General features: G+C 43.0%; 1 protein-coding gene across 4 annotated transcripts in view; it reads left to right on the top strand.

Annotated features, from left to right (window-relative positions):
• LOC147710072 (butyrophilin subfamily 1 member A1-like) overlaps window positions 1-21415 on the top strand; it is a 386132-nt gene that overhangs the window by 109037 nt on the left and 255680 nt on the right. For all 4 annotated transcript variants that reach the window (XM_086920777.1, XM_086920775.1, XM_086920776.1 and 1 more), the window contains exon 4: window positions 2998-3030. In XM_086920777.1, the coding sequence (XP_086776903.1) occupies window positions 2998-3030 (33 nt within the window). The remainder of the gene's footprint in view (window positions 1-2997; window positions 3031-21415) is intronic.

Here is a 21415-nt window from a genome sequence, read left to right as displayed (position 1 = left end):
GTCAAATAATAATTCTTTGAGCCATCTGCAATTCATCAATATTAGTAAAGCACTCTTAACCTCATAGCTGCTATTACACATTCCTCCCCAGTGCTGCGCTGTCCATTAGAACTAGTGCTGAATGGACGTTCAATGGTCGTGCGCAGCACTGGGGAGGTAGCGCTGCTGACGACCATTGGCCGTCAGCAGCACTTAAGGGGTTAAGATTTCTTGGTCAAGATGCCAATACATTTCAACGAAAAAGGCAAATTCAAAACATTATACAAGATGTTGGCCCCCGCTCAACTATAAAATATATTGTGCGCCAAATTGTAGGAAAATATCTTAACTTGTAGATTCAGGGAGCTAGAGGAGACAGCTGGGGGAAGATATCCATTTGGAGAGGCCAGGATATCCTCAGTCTGTTGCCATGATGAATGGCTGGCAGCCTATTTTGGGGAAGAAACAACCACCCTTTCCAACATTTGCACATTGTCTTTTTTCTTAACTTCCACACCAGCATTGGCATTTAAGTTGAAGCAAAGTTTTTAGCGTTTAGCATGTTTTCTGCAGATGATACAATGTCCTAAGCTGTTTTATAATCCTCTTGTTTCTTTGTTTTTTGCCCCCTCTATTCTTCAGATTTTTCTTACCGCCCATTTTGTAGACACAGGCGCTTCTTCATTCACAGACATTAGGAAGAGATTGATCATTTTACCCTTAATAGGGAGAGAAGAGGGCCCAATTACTGATTCCATTGACGAAGGCTCTAAGAGACTTTTCAGGGAGAAGAACAGCTCATTCTCCTTCAAAATGGAGGCTTGTTGGTCCTTTTCTGACAATACAGAGAACCAGCTTGTGCTCCAAACTCCCTGAATCTAGAGCTAGACAGCGGTACCCTACTTGATTTACCATGTTGGACAACTTGTTGTGAGGGACAGCAAAAGATTCCCTCCCGCTTTCTTTACTTGGGAGTGGGGGGGTGGGCAGGTAGTATTATCCGATGAAACCCTTATATCCTGGGTCTAGGACTTTAATATGGTTAGGAGAGAATCTAAAATAGGATCTGAATTGCTGACAGATTTTTTCAAGTGATTCGAATTAGAGGGCAGAATTCTCTCTAAAACCTGTAATGATTCAGAGTACTTTATGGATTAGAGCAGATATAACTCAAATGATAGTAGCAGACGTCTTTCAAATGGTAAAGAGATTCTAACCGTACTATTAAAGAGCTGCATCCTAGGCTGCAGGATGTGGCCCACAGGAGTGCTTACCTCACAGGTGATGCAGTTGATATGCAGTGGCGTCTGCTCACGAGAAGCCGCAGTGGGGCGTGGATCGGGGAAGAGGGGAAGGCGGGTAAAAAACAAATGACTTACCTGCCAGCCGTCCATCCGGCCGCCAACTCTCCACCGTCTGCTCCGTCCCCTTCCTGGCTTCTTCTGTGGAAACAGGAAGCACCCGAGCTCCCAGGATCCCCATAGCCAATCACAACTCTGCAATGCAGCGTTGTGATTGGTCTGAGCGCCGTGCTTCGGTGCTCAGATAGGGAATGAGGGCCTGAGCATGTGCTCCATGCAGGTTGTAATCCAGCCTGCATAGAGAACATGCAAAGAGCGCATAAAAGGCCAGTAAAACATTCATGTGCACTTATATAGTGCACCCCACTCCTCCCACTGCTCTGAGAGCAAATTCACCCCACCCCTTACTTAGAGTTCTTATTAGTTTCTTTTTCCTTTTTTTTCACTGCCAAAAGCAGTGGGGCAACACTTCACCTCCCTGGCAGAGGAACCGCCACTGATTGATATGCGATGATGCTGGTTAAGGTCAATAACTAGGTCAAGGAGAGTAAAGTCTCCTATGGGAGGTGCTTGTTCCATGATCTCAAGGCTCTTAGAGTTCATTCACGCACCCTCGCCATCGGATAGCTCTTTGAGTAGATATGATTTCTGTAGCCACTCCACGCCGCACCGCCGGCTCTGCTTCCCAGTACCAGCATCCGCTCAGGTATGAACCTGGCATTAATAAGGTGCCACGTTGCCCAGACGTCAAAAATACCTGTTAAGATGGCAAAATAAAAGACAAAAAATACAGGAACATTGCCACTGTCATGTAAATTAGTTGTCCCCGCCACATAATTCCAGTGGCCCTGGATATACACTAACAAATATCACTTAGACGTACACTCTCCATTTTAGTGGTCCTAGCGTGGATTCAGTGTATGATTCAACATTATGTTCCTGTAAACTGAATTTCAGCATATACTTTATATCATCTCTGGTTCTCATTTATTGGCTTGGGGGAGAGGGAGGTAAAACTGTGCACATAGGAACAACATATCACTATAAGTAAAATCATTTCCCAGAGTGCTGTAAGGTCTGTGTAGGCAGGCAAAGCCCATGGTACTCATAACTACTTTAAAAGGATCGGAACACAGGCAGATGCCAATGGAAACAAAACAATCTGTTGAATGGGAATTACTACTGAAAATGACTCTTTGCAGTCTTCTAGTTCATGACGTGGTGCTCATTATATCATTAGAGATAACAACCAAACATAGGCAAATCCTTCCTAATGCTTAAACAGCCCCCCTAAACTCCCCCACACACACTTTGACTTTGATGGGTCTATCTGTTGAGGTGCAGCATGATTCTGGGGCACAGCTGCATGGCCAGTATCGGTCACACCAGGACCGCTTGGGAATATGCTGCAGTGATACTTCCAATAGTCCTTTGTTCTGATTTGCTTTTGGGGAGCTGTGAGCTTTAATCTTGTGAATTGCATTTCAGTGTCTGGTGTCTGTTGTCCATGGTTCTCTTTTAACTGTGGGGAAGAAGAAGGGTGATGATGACTCATATAAGTGTGAATTCTGTGGATGCTCTTAGCGTTCACCGCCAAATGGGGAAAGTGGCAATGCTAATGTTGTGTTTGATATGTACCCGTGTGGGCTCACATCTTCATCATGAGATGGAAACATTCCAAAGTAGATTATGTCTGATATTTCTCTTCTCCCCTCAGGAGCCTCAGCCTGTGACCTGAAGAAGGAAAGAGGTAAATGACGTATTAGTGAATTTGAATATTTATGAGCTAAATATGAAATCTGTGGAGATGGGGTCAAGTGTAAGCACATATGTTTTGATATGCTTCCACACTGAAGGAAGGAGTACCTTTTAGAGGTGTTAGAAACTCATTTAGTTTGCTTTTGTGTGAATAAGTGACATTTCATAGGAATCATGCAAGATTATGCATAATTAAATGATGTACAAATTTGCACTAAATGTTTGCACTAAATTATTAATAGCGTAAATTTTTTATGTGAAGGAATCTTTTGTGCAAAAAAAAATAGTGCCAAAAAAGCACCATAAACAACACCCATTGTGTTCTGTTGTTCCTGTGTTTTCATTGTATATTTGAACCTGGAATGGCATTAAAAAAAAAGTGATGGATGGAATGCTTGAATTACTCTCAGGCACTGGCGATCACTCTGGGCCACATCCCAATCCACCATTTTCCCCCACCATTCCACCTCAGTTTGGACCCACTCATATGTAGATAATCTTTTACCCTCATCCAATCAGAACAGTCCAGGTGAAACTGTGAGGTTAGGACCTCCCTCAACTGGAAAACAAGCGGCCCAGGACCGGTTTTGCCATAATCATGGGCTCGACAGCCAGGAATGGCTTGATTCCAGTAGCACAGAGAGCCCTGGACCCATGTCTGGGCATACCAGTCACACTTAGGGCATCAAAAGCAAAGCTTTGAATGAAAAGCTTGAATTAATTTAAACCACTGGCGATCTCTCTGGGCCGCATCTCAATCTTTCATTTCATGCCCGCCATGTCACTCTCATTTTGTACCTAGCCATTTGCAAACCAGTCTTGACTCTGCTTCAAACAGTCCAGACCGAACTGCCAGGCCAGTTCCTCCCTGCAGTGGAAATCAGGCAACCCAGGACCGGTTTCACCTTTATTATGGTCTCATCAACCATGAACACCTTCATTTTGGTGACACAGTGAGCACGGAACCTCGTCTGGGCATACCTGTCACACTTAGGTCATCACATAACAAAGTGACGTATGGAAAGCCATGTCCAAATCCATAATTTTTTACCCACCGTGCCACCTGAGGCAAGACCCAAACATGCAAATCAGTCTTGACCCTGCTCCAATCAGAACTGTCCAGTTCCAAGTACCTAGGCAGGACCTCCCTTAACTGGGAAAAAAGCAACCGAGGACTGGTTCTGCCTTTATTATGGGGTGGTCAGCCAGGTATACCTTGATTCCGGTGGCACAGTGAGTACTGGGATCCAATTTAGGCACCCCGGTCACACTTAGGGTATCGAAAAACAAAGTGATGAATGGAATGCCTGAATCAATCTCAGCGACTGGTGATCGCTCTGGACTGCATCCCAATCCATTGTTGATCACTTACCATGCCACCTCAGTTTAGACCCAGCCATTTTCAAATTAGTTTTGACCCTGCTCCAATCAGAACAGTCCAATCAGAATAGCGAGGTCTGCACTTGCCACAGAAAGGCGTTCCATGGGTGGAGTGTGGGTGCCTGCGTTGGCACAGTAAGATAGCAGGCATGCGTCTTATCTTAGTAGATACGTTGCATTCCTGTCCTCTCCCCGTCACACAACACTGTGCAGTAAGGTGTCTTGCTGTGTTGCGCTGTGTGACTTGTTAGCAAATCTGGCACTAAATACATAAATACATACAGGCTAGGGATATAAAAAGAAACCTAGGTATTATAATCATACACACTAGGGATATTAAACAAAGCCCAGTTATTATAATCATACAGGCTAGGGATGTAAAAAGAAACCTAGGTATTTTAATCCCAGAGGCTAGGGATATAAAAAGAAACCTAGGTATTATAATCATACAGGCTAGGGATATAATTGTTACTAGTCCCTCAGGCTACACATACATAGTTTACAATGTGGGACACACAACTCCTATAGCTTAATTGTATTCCGCAGTCGAAGCCCACTTCACTCTCATAAAGAAAATTATTGCTGTAGTGCACATGGCCAAATTGAAGGAGCGCCTTTGGCACAGCGGAAACTAATGATCATATGTCTCCTGTTCCTACACTGAAAGCGATGACAAAAGCAAGTATACCTAATCTTTACACTTTTTACCAGCAGTGGGCAGTTCACAGTTCACATTTGCAGTACTATACCAAAAATACTGATGGAAATAGCTACCTAAAGAATCTAAAATGATATGCAGCAACACGATATTGCAAACAAACAAATGTTGCCAACAAATAGACCTGCATAGAATCTTCTTGCTGGCCCTGAATAGAAGTTTGGAATAACTTGCCTTGATCATATCATATCAATCACAGCAGTAAACCAATATGCTAGTTGCTGCTGATTCATGCTCCAGATTCATGTGTTTGACCACAAAGAACTGCTGATGCCTGAGCAGTCATAAAAGACTTGCTATGACTAGTCGCAATTGGCGCACTTCATTCAGACAAATGTCCTGTGTTTGCAGCAAAGGCATTCAGGGATTCCATGGGCCTAATTCACAAAGCTAAACTTACACTTATGGAGTAAGATTGTACTTGATCTCAATAGATCTGAGCCGGCAGAGAGAACATGTTTGACCTGTACACTCACTTTTATTGCAAAATGTCCAAGAAGTCAGAACCAACCTATCTATTGTGAAGCCTTCCAAATCCACCACTGGTCAAGATAAGGTTTCTAAAGCGGCTGGAGGGTCACTCCCCAAAGTGGAAGTGCTAGCTCAAGAAAAGATCCCTGAAAAAGAAGTTTACATACCATCTTACAGACCACCCTTTCTAGTTCTTGAGGTAAAGACACAAATAGTAACCCTGCTTCGACTGCTTGGTTCAAAGAAAAACAGGAAGGTTCCATCTACCACCTCAAAAAGAATTAAGTGGCCGATTCTATTCAGCAGACCCCTCTTGACACCAAAATGTCTTCAGAGTAAAATATCAGAACGTCTCCCTCCCGCCTAGAAAAGAAGCACAGCCCTGTTGAAATTCTGAGTCTCATTCCGGGGACTCCAAATCCTTCTATGTCTCCAGCTTTACTCCAAGTGCCAGTTTCCATAAAGGACCTTGATGCTGCAATTTCATCAATCCCAATGATTTAATCTACTGCTGTAGTTTATTATGAAAACTATACATGAAACTATCTATGAAATGTTCTATGAAACAATAACACACTCCAATGTGGGCCCAAATAGATTGATTGACTAAATGTAAATGTAAATGTATTTGAGCTTATATAGCGCACAGCTACCCGCAGTGGGTTTCCCGGCGCTTGCTTAGGGAACCCATCCTGGTATTCCCCTGTGAGATATCCCGGCAGGGTATCCACAAGGTGAAAGCCAAGCATCCCGCCGCGAGGGGCCGTTGTGGAGATTAAGCAAGCTATTGCCCAGAGTCGCAGAGTGTGAACCCGTGAGTCAAGAAGGCACCGGAGCGAGAATTATCGAGTCCGTGGAATTTTTAGCCCAAGACCCGCCGAGGCAGGGAATTGAACCCTGGTCCAGGGCCGATCTAAGCTTCCGGGTCTGCGGCCTCTAACCCCTGAGCCACACTTCTCCACTAAGGAGACATTGCCAAAGGACTATCAAAAGTCATTCCTATATTGACTAAATATTACTGTTCCCTGTATGTCTGTTTAATGGTTTGTACATTCAAGTTAAGTGTGTTTATTCATTTGGACATTTCATGTCTTTATGTGAAGTGATCATTCTGTTTTCATTTGAAAATGACTTGTTGAGGCATATGGGCTGCAGACCATGATTACACTTTGTTGTTGTCTTGGAAGAGTATTTGTCTGCTGGATGACTCCTCCCTTAGATCGATCGTAGTGCGCATGGGCATCGACCCCATCTTCAGATTGTTTTTTTCCGCCATCGGGCTCGGATGTGTTCATCGTTCGTTCCCGTTACCGATCTCTTTTCGAATCCATAAATCAATCTACAAACATCAACATCGTCTTTGACACTGATTCCGGTTACCCGCGTCGAAGAAAGGTTTCACTTCTCGATTCCAGCGTTCATCGGGGCCGTCGGGTCCAACTGCGCCATTGGGCCTTTGGCACATGGAAAGAACACCCTTCAAGAAGTGCCCTCAGTGTGGACACAAATTTCCCCACACTGACCTGCATGAGGTTTGCAACCTGTGCTTGTCTCCAGAGCACGAGAGTCGAGACTGTGAGGCCTGCGCTTCGTTCCGGTCCAAGAAAACAATGAGGAACCGTCGAGCTCGAAGATCCATGGAAAAGTCATTGTCGTCGACACCAGACCTCATCATCGACGAGGAACCGATCGAGGTAGACGCCAAAGAACAGCAAGAAGACGTCGCTTCCGAAGCAGAGGATTCAGCTTCCGGAGCCGAGGATCGATCCGAAGATGACAATCTTCTTCCAGCTGGTCAACAGGTCGTGAGTAAGAGCGTCGACCCTGTTTACCCCACCATACCGGGACAGGCTTCGGTTCCACCTCCACCTTCGGGTCCAGGTGCACACCGACCAAAACCTTCCGGCGCCCCGCCTTCAGGCTCGGCAGCGAAGAGTACTAAAAAATCTCCAGTCGACTCGGGCTCGAGTCAGTCTGTCGGTCCCGAAAAGCAGAAGGTGCCTAAGCCAAAGTCAACACCGGCACCAAAACATCCATCGGTACCGAAAACGGGCGAGCCGAAACCAAGTTCGGCGGCAAAAGACGTTCCCAAAGTTACCGAACCGAAAATAACCCCGGTTCCGAAAAAAGCAGACCCGAAGACAGTTCCAATACCGAAACATACTTCGGCTCCAAGAGCAGGTCAATCTAAACACCCGGGAACAAAACCTTCGGATCCAAAAAGCACAGATTCAAAGAAAAGACAATAAAAGTCTTCGGAACCGAAACCAAAAACCGTTCTAAAGACAATAGACACTGCAAAGTCTAAGCCTGTCGGCTCCAAACAAGAAAAATCGGCGCCGAAAAAGGATTTAACAATAGAAGAGCTTTTCCAACCTGATTCAAGGCAAAAGACTCTTAAAATTCATCCAAAGACTGGACACATATACACAGTGCCTGAAAAGAGGAAAATGGACCATCCTAAACCATCGCCAGTTCCTTCAAAAAAGCATGTTCAAATTTCCCCTATAAGAATTCCTTCACCTAAAGTACAAATGCCAGTAGATATCTCTCTTGTATATTCACCAGCTAGTACACATAGTCTTATACCTCAAGATGATTAAGAGGTAGGGAGAGAACATTAAATGGATGATATTAATGACCCAGATGATATGGCTGGGCTATCAGGTGACCCATGGGAAGATTATAATGCACCAGATGCACCAGATCTACCACAAGACGAGGCATACCCGTTTAGGCCATCTCCCCCTGATGATACCATTGGGTTCACCCAGCTCATTCATAGAGCAGCCACTTTCCATGGAGTAGACTTACATACAGATCCAGTAGAAGAAGACTTTCTAATAGACACATTGTTAACATCACATTAGACCACAACCACACTGACAATACTTAATGGAGTGGTAAGACACGCACCACAAATATTTAAAGACTCAGTCAGAGCCAGGGTATTTAACCCCAGACTAGAAAAGAAGTACAAAGCGGCTTCAACTGATCCAGCATATATTAAAGGACAGTTGCCACTAGGCTCAATGGTAGTGTCAAATGCGAGAACGAGAGCTAACTCACAGACAACAGGGGATGCTCCACAACCCGACAAAGAGTCTAACCTTTTAGATGCCTCAGGAAAACGCACCATCTTACAAGAAGCCAATATATGGAGGATTGCTAACACTCAAGCCCTGTTAGCAAGATATGACAGAGCTCATTATGATGAGTTAGAGTCACTCATGCAACACTTGCCAGAACAATATAACGCTAGGGCTTCTGACCTAATACAAGAAGGCAAGGTTATAACAAATACCTCTATAAGATGCGCACTAGACGCTGCAGACACATCATCTAGAGCAGCAAATACAGGGATACTGTTGCGTTCAAACCAGAAGTACAGGCTAGTATCCTTAAGTTCAAAAGGATTTTATTGAAGTATTTTGTAGACAAAAGAAATAGACAAGTACAATACAAAAAGAATAAATCTTGCATGCGTAAATGATTAAATGATGAGCATGAAATGCAGTAAGCCAAAAATGAAGAGGAAGGGAAAAGGGAGAAAAAAGGGAGGGAGGGGCGGGGGAGTGAACATATCATAGAACCATAAAATCATAAAATATAGAGTCACAATTAAATTGAATACAAAAAAGATGGTAAATAAGGAGAAATTAAGCACCAAAATTCATAAGAGAATACTTAATCATATCATTGCATAACATATGAATCAATAGGAGACCAAAAAGATTGAAATGACTGTGAATTGTGAATACCGCCTTTAAGAGACAGCTGAGCACCTCTTCTTGTAAAGGTAATCCACGACCACCAAGCATGAACTGAAAGAGAAGAAGCATCTTTCCAAAAAAAAGTAATGGACTTTAAAGCAGCTGTAATTAAAAAATTAAATAATTTTGCCTCTGACTCACTAAGAGGATGGGAAAGGGCAACCGATTTACATATTAACTTAGCATAAGAAATATCATCATGTAAAGGCAAAATTTTCAAAATGACATTCCAAACATTCGACCAAAATTTCATAATAACTGGGCATTCAAATAACATATGACGAAGTGACCCAGAACTTGAATTACAGTGCCAACAAACATCAGATGGTAACACTTTCGCATGTCTTAATCGAGATGGGGTCCATAGAGCGTTAAATAAAATATAAGCATTAGTCTGATAAAGAGACACCGGAAGCCAACCAGAGATACTGTTGAGCCATATTGAGGACCATGAGTCATCTGATAGGGAAATGGAAAGTTCATTATTCCAAAAAGATGAGATTGCACCAACATTGGAGCCCTGCGAGGTGCTAAATTTTTTATAAAAAACAGAGACAGCTTTGGGGGAAGACGTAACAGCCGTAAGGTAAATTAATAGGTCATTAGTGGTGGAAGAGGGAATACCATTGGGAAAAGAGTCCAAAATGATTTTGGACTCTATATCAAACCAAATTGGAGGTTTGACCACATGTGAATTTGCAAACCATAAGGAGCTTTGTTTTAAGATAAAAGCTTTATGGTAGAGGTAAAAGTCTGGAAGGGCAAATCCCGCCTGGGACTTAGGGAGTTTTAATTTCCTGTAAGCAATACGAGGAACTTTGTTAGACCAAAGGAATTTAGATAACAGTTTATCAACATCTTTATAGAATTTTAGAGGAAATTGAGTGGGAATCATAGCCAAGGAGTAAAAGGTTTTTGGTGCAATATTCATTTTTACAGCTTCCATTCTCCCCCACCGGGTGAGATGAAGGGAAGACCACTTGGACGTTTTGTTTTTGATATAATCAAGTATAAAATTGCTATTTCGTTTTAATGTAGCAGGCAACGAGGAGGCAAATAGGCTACCTAAGTACTTAAGCTTAATGTTTTGCCAAAGAATATCTGTGTTTGGTAGCATATCCGAGGTACAAAAAGCATTCAAAGGAAAAAATTCAGTCTTACTTACATTTAATTTATAACCTGAAACCACAGAATAATTTGCAATGATGTCTAATAGGGAGGGAACAGAGGAAAGAGGATTACTAATAAACAATAAAACATCATCTGTATAAGCTAAAGTTTTAACAGTGACATCATTTATCGCAATACCCTGAATATTGTCACAGCAGCGGATATAATTAAGAAAAGGCTCAATTCCTAATAAAAATAACAGTGGGGAAAGGGGACAACCCTGCCTAGTACCTCTAAAGAGAGGAAATTGAGTAGAAATTTGACCATTAATAAACAAACGAGCAGTAGGGGCAAAATATAAAGCAGAAATCATGCGAATAAAATGGGCACCAAAATTAAAAGATAATAAAGTTTTAAATAAAAATTGCCAATGAATTTTGCCAAATGCTTTTTCTGCATTAAAAGCCATCACTCCCGCAGGGGAAGTAAGGTGAGGGCTCTGTTCAATAACGTGTAAAAGTGTTCTGGTATTATTAGCAGAGTACCTATTTTTCATAAAACCAGATTGATCTGGATGAATGATGGAGTGAAGGACAGGAGCTAATCTAGTGGCAAGGATTTTAGCATAAAGCTTACAGTCCTGGTTTATTAGGGGGATGGGACGATAATTAGAAACCAGGGTAGGGTCTTTATCAGGCTTGGGCAAAACAATGATTAGAGCATCCGTAAAGGACCCCGAAATAGTACCAGAGGAACCAAAATGGGAAAAAAGTGCACTTAGATAAGGTAAAAGGTGAGACTGAAACTCTTTGTAAAATTCAGCTGGGATACCATCCGGGTCTGGGGATTTATTCTTAGGAAGTGATTTAATAGCAAGTAAAATCTCATCACAAGTAATTGGAGAATCTAAACCTATTCTATCTGAGGGAGAAACGTGAGGTAAATTACACTTGTTTAAAAAGCAATCAATTAAAGAATCATCACAGGGGACTGGTTTACTATATAGGGTAGAATAAAAAATTAAAAATTCTTGGACATTGTCTCTATGGGAAATAGCAACTTGGCCACGGGAACCGCGTATTGATGTTATTTGAGTTTTATCCCTCTTGATCCGTAAATAGTTTGCAAGGAGTTTCCCAGATCTATTGGTATTAAAGCAAAATTTAGCATTAGATTTTGCGAGTTGGATTCCTGCTCTAGTACTAAGTAATATTTACAACAAGGGGTGGTGAGGGACAGAGTCTCTGAATTAAGCAGAAAGCTCTCACCCAGTCAAGAGATCAGGGCTAGATCCAACACCGTTTTTTAGCTCACTGCACCATCCCAGTTTCAGAACCTGGCTGTATGCAAATTAGTCTGCTCCTGTCCCAGTGCATGATGGGAACAGGGCAAACCAAACTACAAAAGCCAATTCTTACACTGGGAAGGAAACAAGCTCCCGGGGACCGGTTTCTGGCATTACAGCCGTCTTCGGCCCGGTTTGCTTGAATCCTGATGGTGCAATGAGCAAGGGTCTCACATCTGAGAATACCCTTCCACGCTTAGGGTGGACAAAAATATTTACAACAAGGGGTGGTGAGGGACAGAGTCTCTGAATTAAGCAGAAAGCTCTCACCCAGTCAAGAGATCAGGGCTAGATCCAACACCGTTTTTTAGCTCACTGCACCATCCCAGTTTCAGAACCTGGCTGTATGCAAATTAGTCTGCTCCTGTCCCAGTGCATGATGGGAACAGGGCAAACCAAACTACAAAAGCCAATTCTTACACTGGGAAGGAAACAAGCTCCCGGGGACCGGTTTCTGGCATTACAGCCGTCTTCGGCCCTTAGGGTGGACAAAAATATTTACAACAAGGGGTGGTGAGGGACAGAGTCTCTGAATTAAGCAGAAAGCTCTCACCCAGTCAAGAGATCAGGGCTAGATCCAACACCGTTTTTTAGCTCACTGCACCATCCCAGTTTCAGAACCTGGCTGTATGCAAATTAGTCTGCTCCTGTCCTGTCCCAGTGCATGATGGGAACAGGGCAAACCAAACTACAAAAGCCAATTCTTACACTGGGAAGGAAACAAGCTCCCGGGGACCGGTTTCTGGCATTACAGCCGTCTTCGGCCCGGTTTGCTTGAATCCTGATGGTGCAATGAGCAAGGGTCTCACATCTGAGAATACCCTTCCACGCTTAGGGTGGACAAAAATATTTACAACAAGGGGTGGTGAGGGACAGAGTCTCTGAATTAAGCAGAAAGCTCTCACCCAGTCAAGAGATCAGGGCTAGATCCAACACCGTTTTTTAGCTCACTGCACCATCCCAGTTTCAGAACCTGGCTGTATGCAAATTAGTCTGCTCCTGTCCCAGTGCATGATGGGAACAGGGCAAACCAAACTACAAAAGCCAATTCTTACACTGGGAAGGAAACAAGCTCCCGGGGACCGGTTTCTGGCATTACAGCCGTCTTCGGCCCGGTTTGCTTGAATCCTGATGGTGCAATGAGCAAGGGTCTCACATCTGAGAATACCCTTCCACGCTTAGGGTGGACAAAAATATTTACAACAAGGGGTGGTGAGGGACAGAGTCTCTGAATTAAGCAGAAAGCTCTCACCCAGTCAAGAGATCAGGGCTAGATCCAACACCGTTTTTTAGCGCACTGCACCATCCCAGTTTCAGAACCTGGCTGTATGCAAATTAGTCTGCTCCTGTCCCAGTGCATGATGGGAACAGGGCAAACCAAACTACAAAAGCCAATTCTTACACTGGGAAGGAAACAAGCTCCCGGGGACCGGTTTCTGGCATTACAGCCGTCTTCGGCCCGGTTTGCTTGAATCCTGATGGTGCAATGAGCAAGGGTCTCACATCTGAGAATACCCTTCCACGCTTAGGGTGGACAAAAATATTTACAACAAGGGGTGGTGAGGGACAGAGTCTCTGAATTAAGCAGAAAGCTCTCACCCAGTCAAGAGATCAGGGCTAGATCCAACACCGTTTTTTAGCTCACTGCACCATCCCAGTTTCAGAACCTGGCTGTATGCAAATTAGTCTGCTCCTGTCCCAGTGCATGATGGGAACAGGGCAAACCAAACTACAAAAGCCAATTCTTACACTGGGAAGGAAACAAGCTCCCGGGGACCGGTTTCTGGCATTACAGCCGTCTTCGGCCCGGTTTGCTTGAATCCTGATGGTGCAATGAGCAAGGGTCTCACATCTGAGAATACCCTTCCACACTAGTACTAAGTAAAGCATTACATTCATAACAAAGCTTTTGTAGTTTAAATTTGTGTTGAGGGTCATTAGAAGAAATAAATAAACGTTCATATTTAGCAATTTGTGTTTCCAAATGTTTAACATTAGAGTTAAATTATTTGTTCTCATGGGCCATAATAGAAATTGTGGTACCTCTAATGTAGGCCTTAAAGGCATCCCATCTATTGGCAATCGAAGTTGAACCTTCAGGGTTGAACAAAAAATAGTCTTGAATAGCTTGTAATAGTTTAGATTTATGGTTATCATTAAGTACAATGTTCGTGTTCATACGCCACCTACTTTGTTTGGTAAAAGTAGAGGAAATGTTTAAAACAAAGGAAATTAAGGCATGGTCCGAAATATCAATATTACCTACAACAGGGTTGGTGGCTGATTGAAGTGATGAAGGCGAAAGCAAAAAATAATCAATCCTTGAATGAGAATTATGGGGATTAGAGAAAAAGGAAAACCATTTATCAGTCGGAAAGTGTAGCCTCCAAATATCAGCCAACTTGGTTGTGCGAAGGAAAGATTTAAAGGCATGAAAAACTTTAGGAGGTCGGAATTTTGTAGTGGAAAGCCTATCTACCAACGGATCATTAATCACATTAAAATCCCCCCCAACAATCAAAGGAACTTGCCCCAACTTTAGAACTTCGGTAGTTATAGTAGACCAGAACGAAGGGTCATCAGCCGTAGGACCATAGATATTAAGCAAAAAGAAGGTTGAGTCATGAATTTTAACCTTAACCACAATATATCTACTTTTTGTGTCAGTGAACTTACTAAGAATCTGACAGTGCAACCTTTTTGCAAAGAAAATTGCAACACCATTTTTCTTCCCCAGCGCAGGAGAGGAAACAATATTATCTACCCACTTTTTCCTCATATATTGTAAAATTTTGTCATCAACATGCGTTTCTTAGAGAAAACAAATGTCAGCGTTGCACGCACCCAGGTAGTCCAAGATTTTAGTGCGTTTTACTGGATGCCGTAAACCCTTGACATTAAGTGAAACAATTTTAACATTATGAGTATTAGCCATTAGGAATTAGAAAGAAGAGGATAGAAAAAAGAATCAGAGGAAGAGGAAATGAAAAACAGCCATGGAGAAAGAGCAACTCTATGTAGAGAGCAAGAAAAGGAAAGACACAATAGGGAGAAACACAAAGGGAAGGAAAAAGGACAAACAAGAAACATAACCATAAAGAGGAATATAGAGACGCACACCCGTTCCTCAAGCATGGCCATAAAACCGTTGGAGCCTGTGAAGAGAGAAATATTTAAATGCCAGGATAAATCAGACTATAAGCGTTCAAGTAACAGGATCATGAGTGTACATTGACGGTGAAGCTTGTTGTTCCAGAAAAAGTCTTAGGTCTTCAGGACGATGAAAAGATTTAGAGAAGGTGTCTTTCCAGACTCTCATCGTAGAAGGATCAAATAGACCATACTTAAAACCAAGGCTTCTTAGTTGTGGACGATAAGAGGAAAATTCCTTGCGCATAGCAACCGTTTCCTTAGCAAAGTCTTGATGGATAAAGATTTTACAACCATTCACTAAGAGTGAGGGAATGTCTCTTGCTGCTTTCCTGATAAGGACCAAATGATGGTGTCGCAAAACCTGAAAAATCATTTGCCTGGGTTTAGTGTGGCGAAGATTCCTATGTGAGGGAATTCTGTGAGCCTTATCCACTTCAAATTTTTCGGGGAATTTGATATTTAGGAGGCCAGGTAGCAATGACTCTAGATATAAGCGACAATCAGATCCCTCAATCTCTTCAGGCAGATTGAAAATACGGAGATTGTATTGTCTATTACGGTTTTCCAACTCCAGCAATTGAGTATGCATTGGTACTATTTGATTCACCAAAGGTGTAAAAGAGTCCAACTTATTTTTATTGTCCTGAATTTTGATAGTATTATCAGACACTTTCATGGATATAGAAGCCATATCTTTGCGAACATTTTTCACTTCAGTCGCAATAGTATCAGTATTCATGCGCAGGGCTTGAATTTCCTCCAAAATTAGAGCAAGTGACGGCTCAGAAGATTCAACAACGTTAGACTTAGATGGAGTAGGCGATATCTGCTTTTTCCTTTTGTTAGCAGCCAAATTTTTATTTTCCATCTTGAGGTGAAAAAATACCCTTTTGCGTCAGTGAAATGTAGGATATGAAAAAACACCTCAAAATTTAATAAATATGAGGGAAAAAGGACGTAAAATTCCCCAAAAGCTCTTCAAAAGGACTGGTGCAGCAGCTAAACTGGGTCGTGGGTGTGGCCAGGCCCAAGCCAGGCCCTCTCTTTGTGAGCACTCCGCCCCCTATGCAGAGCAAGCCGGCAGAAGCTGAAGCAGAGGCAGGGGAGAGGAACCAAAGAGCCAGCAGAAGCACTTCCCCACAGAGAAATCGTTCAAAATTCAAGCACAAGGTGGGAAATATGTATAAAATGCAAGCGCCGCCACAAATTGGTGATTCCTGACAGGAATATCGTCGTTTATCGGCTAATTGGGTCGGTACACTTACGGAGCTCCGGTGGCGGCGGCCATCTTGGTCGACGCGCTCGCGCGACTCTACATGCTAGTATCCTAAACCAACCATTCGACCAACAACATCTTTTCGGTCCAGCAGTGGACAGTGCACCAGAAAAGATGAAGAAGGATACGGACACGGCAAAATCAATGGGAGCTTTACAGATGCAAGCCCTTAGACCTTCCTTTCATCGCTCCTCATATAGGGGCTCCTCTAAAAGTTTCCAAACTGATAACACCTCCTCTTCTTACAAAGATACCAACCAAACTTCGCCCAGTAAGGGATATTATAGAGGAGGGTATAGGGGAAACAACAATAAGGGTAGCGGTAGAGGCAACAACAATCGCAACACCTCTACCCCAAATAAGTGACTTCCTTTCCATCCCCCTAGACCATTCCACTCCTGTCGGGGGGGAGTTTACAATAGTTCCTACCTGTCTGGAACTCCATCACCACAGACAGGTGGGTGAGACAAATAATTCAGTCAGGTTATTGCCTGGAGCTCACTTCCACTCCTCTAACAATACCACCCAGACTGTGTCCCATGTCACGGGAACACCTCATACTATTAAGACAAGAGGCGGAATCTCTACTGCAAAAGAATGCAATAGAACCAGTCCCAAAACAGCATCAAAACACAGGGGTTTACTCTTTTTATTTTCTCATACCCAAAAAGGACGGGTCCCTCAGACCTATTCTAGATCTGAGACCCCTAAACCTGTACATACAATGAATCAGACCACTTTCATATGGTCACACTTCAACAGGTTCTACCGTTACTAAGGAAAGGCGACTTCCTTGCCACATTAGACCTCAAGGACGCCTATTTCCACATTCCCATTCATCAATCTCACAGAAAGTACCTACGGTTCATACTAGAAGGTCAACACTACCAATTCAAGGTACTCCCTTTCAGAGTAACTACAGCACCTCGAGTGTTCACAAAGTGTCTAGCAGTAGTAGCAGCACACTGAAGAAGGGACAACATTCATGTCTTCCCATATCTGGACGACTGGTTAATAAAATCCAAGTCATACAACCAATGTGTACAGCACACGCATCAAACAATCTGCCTGTTGCACAAATTAGGATTTACAGTAAATCAAAAGAAGTCCCATCTCAAACTGTCCCTGTCTCAGCATATCTAGGTGCCACAATAGATACCTCCAAAGCAATAGCGTACCCCAACCCAACAAGAATACAAGCTATGCAGAATCTCATCCATAGATTCCAGCCACAACACTCGCTACAAGCTCGAGTGTTCATGCAACTAATAAGAATGATGGCATCTTGCATTTTCATAGTACCATATGCAAGACTACAAATGCGCCCCATACAAGATTGCTTGGCAAGGCAGTGGAATCGGCTCAGCAACAAATAACAGATCTGGTGGTGGTAGACGACCGGACACATCGCTCTCTGCAATGGTGGAACACCAAAAACCTTTCCAAGGGTCGGCCGTTTATAGAACCTGTTCCACCAATTATACTAACCACAGACGCATCTCTCACAGGATGGGGAGCGCATTTACAAAGACACACAGTACAAGGTACATGGACACTGCAACAAAAACTACTTCACATAAATCATCTCGAGTTACTAACGATTTTTCTAGCTCGAAAATCGTTTCAACATTACCTATCAAACAAAGCTGTACTAGTCGGAACAGACAATATGACAGCAATGTACTACATTCAAAAGCAAGGAGGGACTTACTCCCTACAGCTCTCCCGGATGGCCCATTCATATGGAGGTGGGCCATTCCTCAAAACATGTTTCTGTTAGCAGAAAATCTACCAGGAGTTCACAATCAAGTGGCAGATCTGTTAAGTCGTCAGAGACAACAGATACACGAATGGGAACTTCATCGTCAAGTTCTTCAGCCATTTTTTCAAAGATGGGGTCAACCAGAGATAGATCTGTTTGCTACACACCACAACTCCAAATGCTCAAGCTTCGCCGCCAGATACTTACACCCATTATCCAAAGGCAATGCGGTATGGATGAACTGGTCAATTAAATTTGCGTACGCCTTTCCACCTCTCCCTCTAATTCCATTAGTGGTACACAAGCTACAGCAACATTCTCTCACATTGATTCTCATAGCACCAACGTGGGCAAGACAGCCGTGGTACACCACGCTACTAGAGCTCTCAGTAGTACCACATCACAAACTAAAACTCTCCCCACATCTGCTGACACAGAACCATGGAGAGATTATGCTTCCAGACCCAATGCAGCTCAATCTAGCGATCTGGCTCCTGAGGTCTTAGAATTTGGATATCTAAATTTACCTCCTGATTGCATGAATGTCATTAAAGAAACAAGACGTCCTACCACTAGAGCATGTTATGCAGAAAAGTGGAAAAGGTTAGTTGTGTTTTGTACAAATTACAACGTCAACCCTTTAGATGTTTCCATACAAAACATCATATGCTACCTGTTACATCTGCAAAGATCTAACTTAGCGTACTTCTCAATCAGGTTACATCTTGCTGCTATAGCGGCATATCTCCAAAACAGACAACATTTGTCATTGTTCAGAGTACCTGCAATCAATGCGTTTATGGAAGGACTCAAAAGAATAATTCCTACCAGAATACCACCCTCTCCAGTATGGAATTTAAATATTGTCCTCACCAGACTTTTGAGTCCACCTTTTGAACAATTAAATAAGTGTGAGTTACAATTTCTTACATGGAAAGTTGCTTTTCTTGTAGCAGTTACCTCACTAAGAAGAGTAAGTGAGATCCAGGCATCAACAATTCAAGAACCATTTATACAACTTCATCACAATAAAGTGGTTCTTAAATCAAATCCTAAGTTTCTGCCAAAGGTCATTTCACCATTCCACCTCAACCAATCTATTAAGTTGCCAGTATTTTTCCCCCAACCGCAAACAGTTGCAGAAAGAGCTCTACATACATTAGATGTAAAAAGAGCACTTCTCTAGTACATTGATAGGATAAAACCATTTCGGAAAAGTAAATAACTGTTTGTGTCCTTTTCACCTCCACATAAGGGCAATCCTATTTCTAAATCAGGCATTGCAAGATGGATTGTTAAGTGCATTCAAATTTGCTACCAAAAAGCAAAACGCACTCTATCCGTTCCTCCTAGGGCTCATTCTACCCGTAAGTTAGAAGCATCTATGGCATTATTAGGGAATATACCATTAGATGACATCTGTAAAGCAGCTACATGGTCTACTCCGCACATATTTACAAAACACTACTGTGTAGATGTGCAGGCAAAACAACAAGCAAGTGTGGGCCAGGTTGTACTAAAAACATTATTGGAATGTCATGAAAGAACTCAATGTCCCCGCCGATATTCTGGCAATTCTGATAAGACTTCATACTAACAACTATGCCCGCGTTAGGTGTGGCAAAGGTGGAAAACTAACCGAGCGGTTCCCCGTTCGCAGAGGTGTAAGACAGGGTTGTGTACTTGCACCCACCCTGTTTTGCATCTTTGTGAACGGGGTAATTGCCCACCTTAACAGGATTGCCAACTCGGACGCCCCAAAGTTGACTGACAACAGGGTGCCTGCAATTATGTTTGCAGACAACACCCTGTTGCTGTCTAAATCCCCCATGGGGATTCAACGCATTTTGGATGGCTTCCTTGACTTCTGCTCTGACCGGGGACTGGAAGTTAATCCTCAAAAAACAAAATTCATGATTTTAAATCCCAACTCCCGAAATAGAACCCCTCCCAAGCTAGGCATGGTTCAACTAGAACGGGTGCATCATATCGAATACCTGGGGATCACTATTAACGAACACTTAACTTGGTCAACCCACCAGGCCAAAGTGACCATCAAACTGGCACAGTTGGCGGGTGGCACTTTGCGTCTGGCAAATAAATCTAGCTATCGACCACTCACCCCAATTATTCATATATATAAAACACAAGCTAGGGCAGGGGTCACTTACGGGGGAGAGTTGTGGGGTTACACCCAGTACCCCAAGTTACAGTCCACGGAGAACAAGTTTTTGAGACAGGTAGCCGCCCTCCCACAGAGCACCCCACTACTACCACTCAGGTTAGATTTGGGAATCAGACCCATTACAGAAGAGCTAGGACTAAAACCCCTAAAATTCTGGAGGCGTTTGTGGTCTAGCCCAGATCTCGCAAGCTATAGAGAGGAACTGCATGAATTCCTGGAACTACGGAACACAAAGAGGATTCCTTGGTTGACTTACGTCAAGGGAAGGTTCGAGGAAATGGGATTCCCGGAACTATGGACAGTTCCTCTTAATTCCTGTACCAAGATCCCAAAAAAGGCACTCGCAGATACCTACTACGCCATGATGCTCACCAGAGCCTCTAATGACACTCGTGAGGGGTCTCTGACAAACTTATTCTTGGAAATAAAAGATACCTATTCCTTTGAAAAAACTCTAGACGAGATTTCCCCTGCATTAACCAGGAAACTGTTTTTACAATGGCGTTACGGATGCCTTCCTCTAGCTTCGTTTACAGCATCTTGGTCAGCCTGCTCCACTACATCAACTTGCCCAATGTGTGCACACCCGAAGGAGGACGACATGCATGCAGTACTTTTCTGCAAGGGCTACGAGCGGAGCAGGAAATACTGGCTTGTTCCGATGCTCAGGAACTTGGGATTTAGATCTCACCAAATCGCTTATAGAGTCCTAAAATCTGATCTCTCCCCTCCCATCGTTTTTGCATTGTCAAAATTCTTAACTTCACTGTGGTTTACCCGTAGCCGAATGATGAAAACTTTGGTATAAATGGACATGACCAGCGGCTTTCCACAAATGTCTTATCTACATTTTAACTATCTCTTATCAATTTGGATCACACTATGTTTAATAAGTTTTTAATTGTATGTATTGTTTTGCATCTTTTATGATCTGTGATCGAAATAAAGATTAATGAAATGAAAAACATTATTTCAAACTATTGCAACAGATGCGGGTGGTTGCCGCTAAGGGAGAAACTGCTGTGCAATCTATGCAATAGTGTGTGGTCTGCAGCCCATATGCCTCGAATGGAAAATGCTACTTACCAGTATGCTTCTGTTCTTGGCATGTAGGGCTGCAGAATCACACACGCCCACCCGCCTCCCCGGCTACCTGTATCTGTTCCAGTATTATCTTATTTAGATACACAACACATGGTCATCT

This window comes from Lissotriton vulgaris, chromosome 5 (genome assembly GCF_964263255.1).
Source record: "Lissotriton vulgaris chromosome 5, aLisVul1.2, whole genome shotgun sequence".
In the NCBI taxonomy this organism is placed as follows: Eukaryota; Metazoa; Chordata; class Amphibia; order Caudata; family Salamandridae; genus Lissotriton; species Lissotriton vulgaris.
Note: the sequence above shows the minus strand (reverse complement) of the source record. Positions and strands in the feature narration are given on the sequence as shown.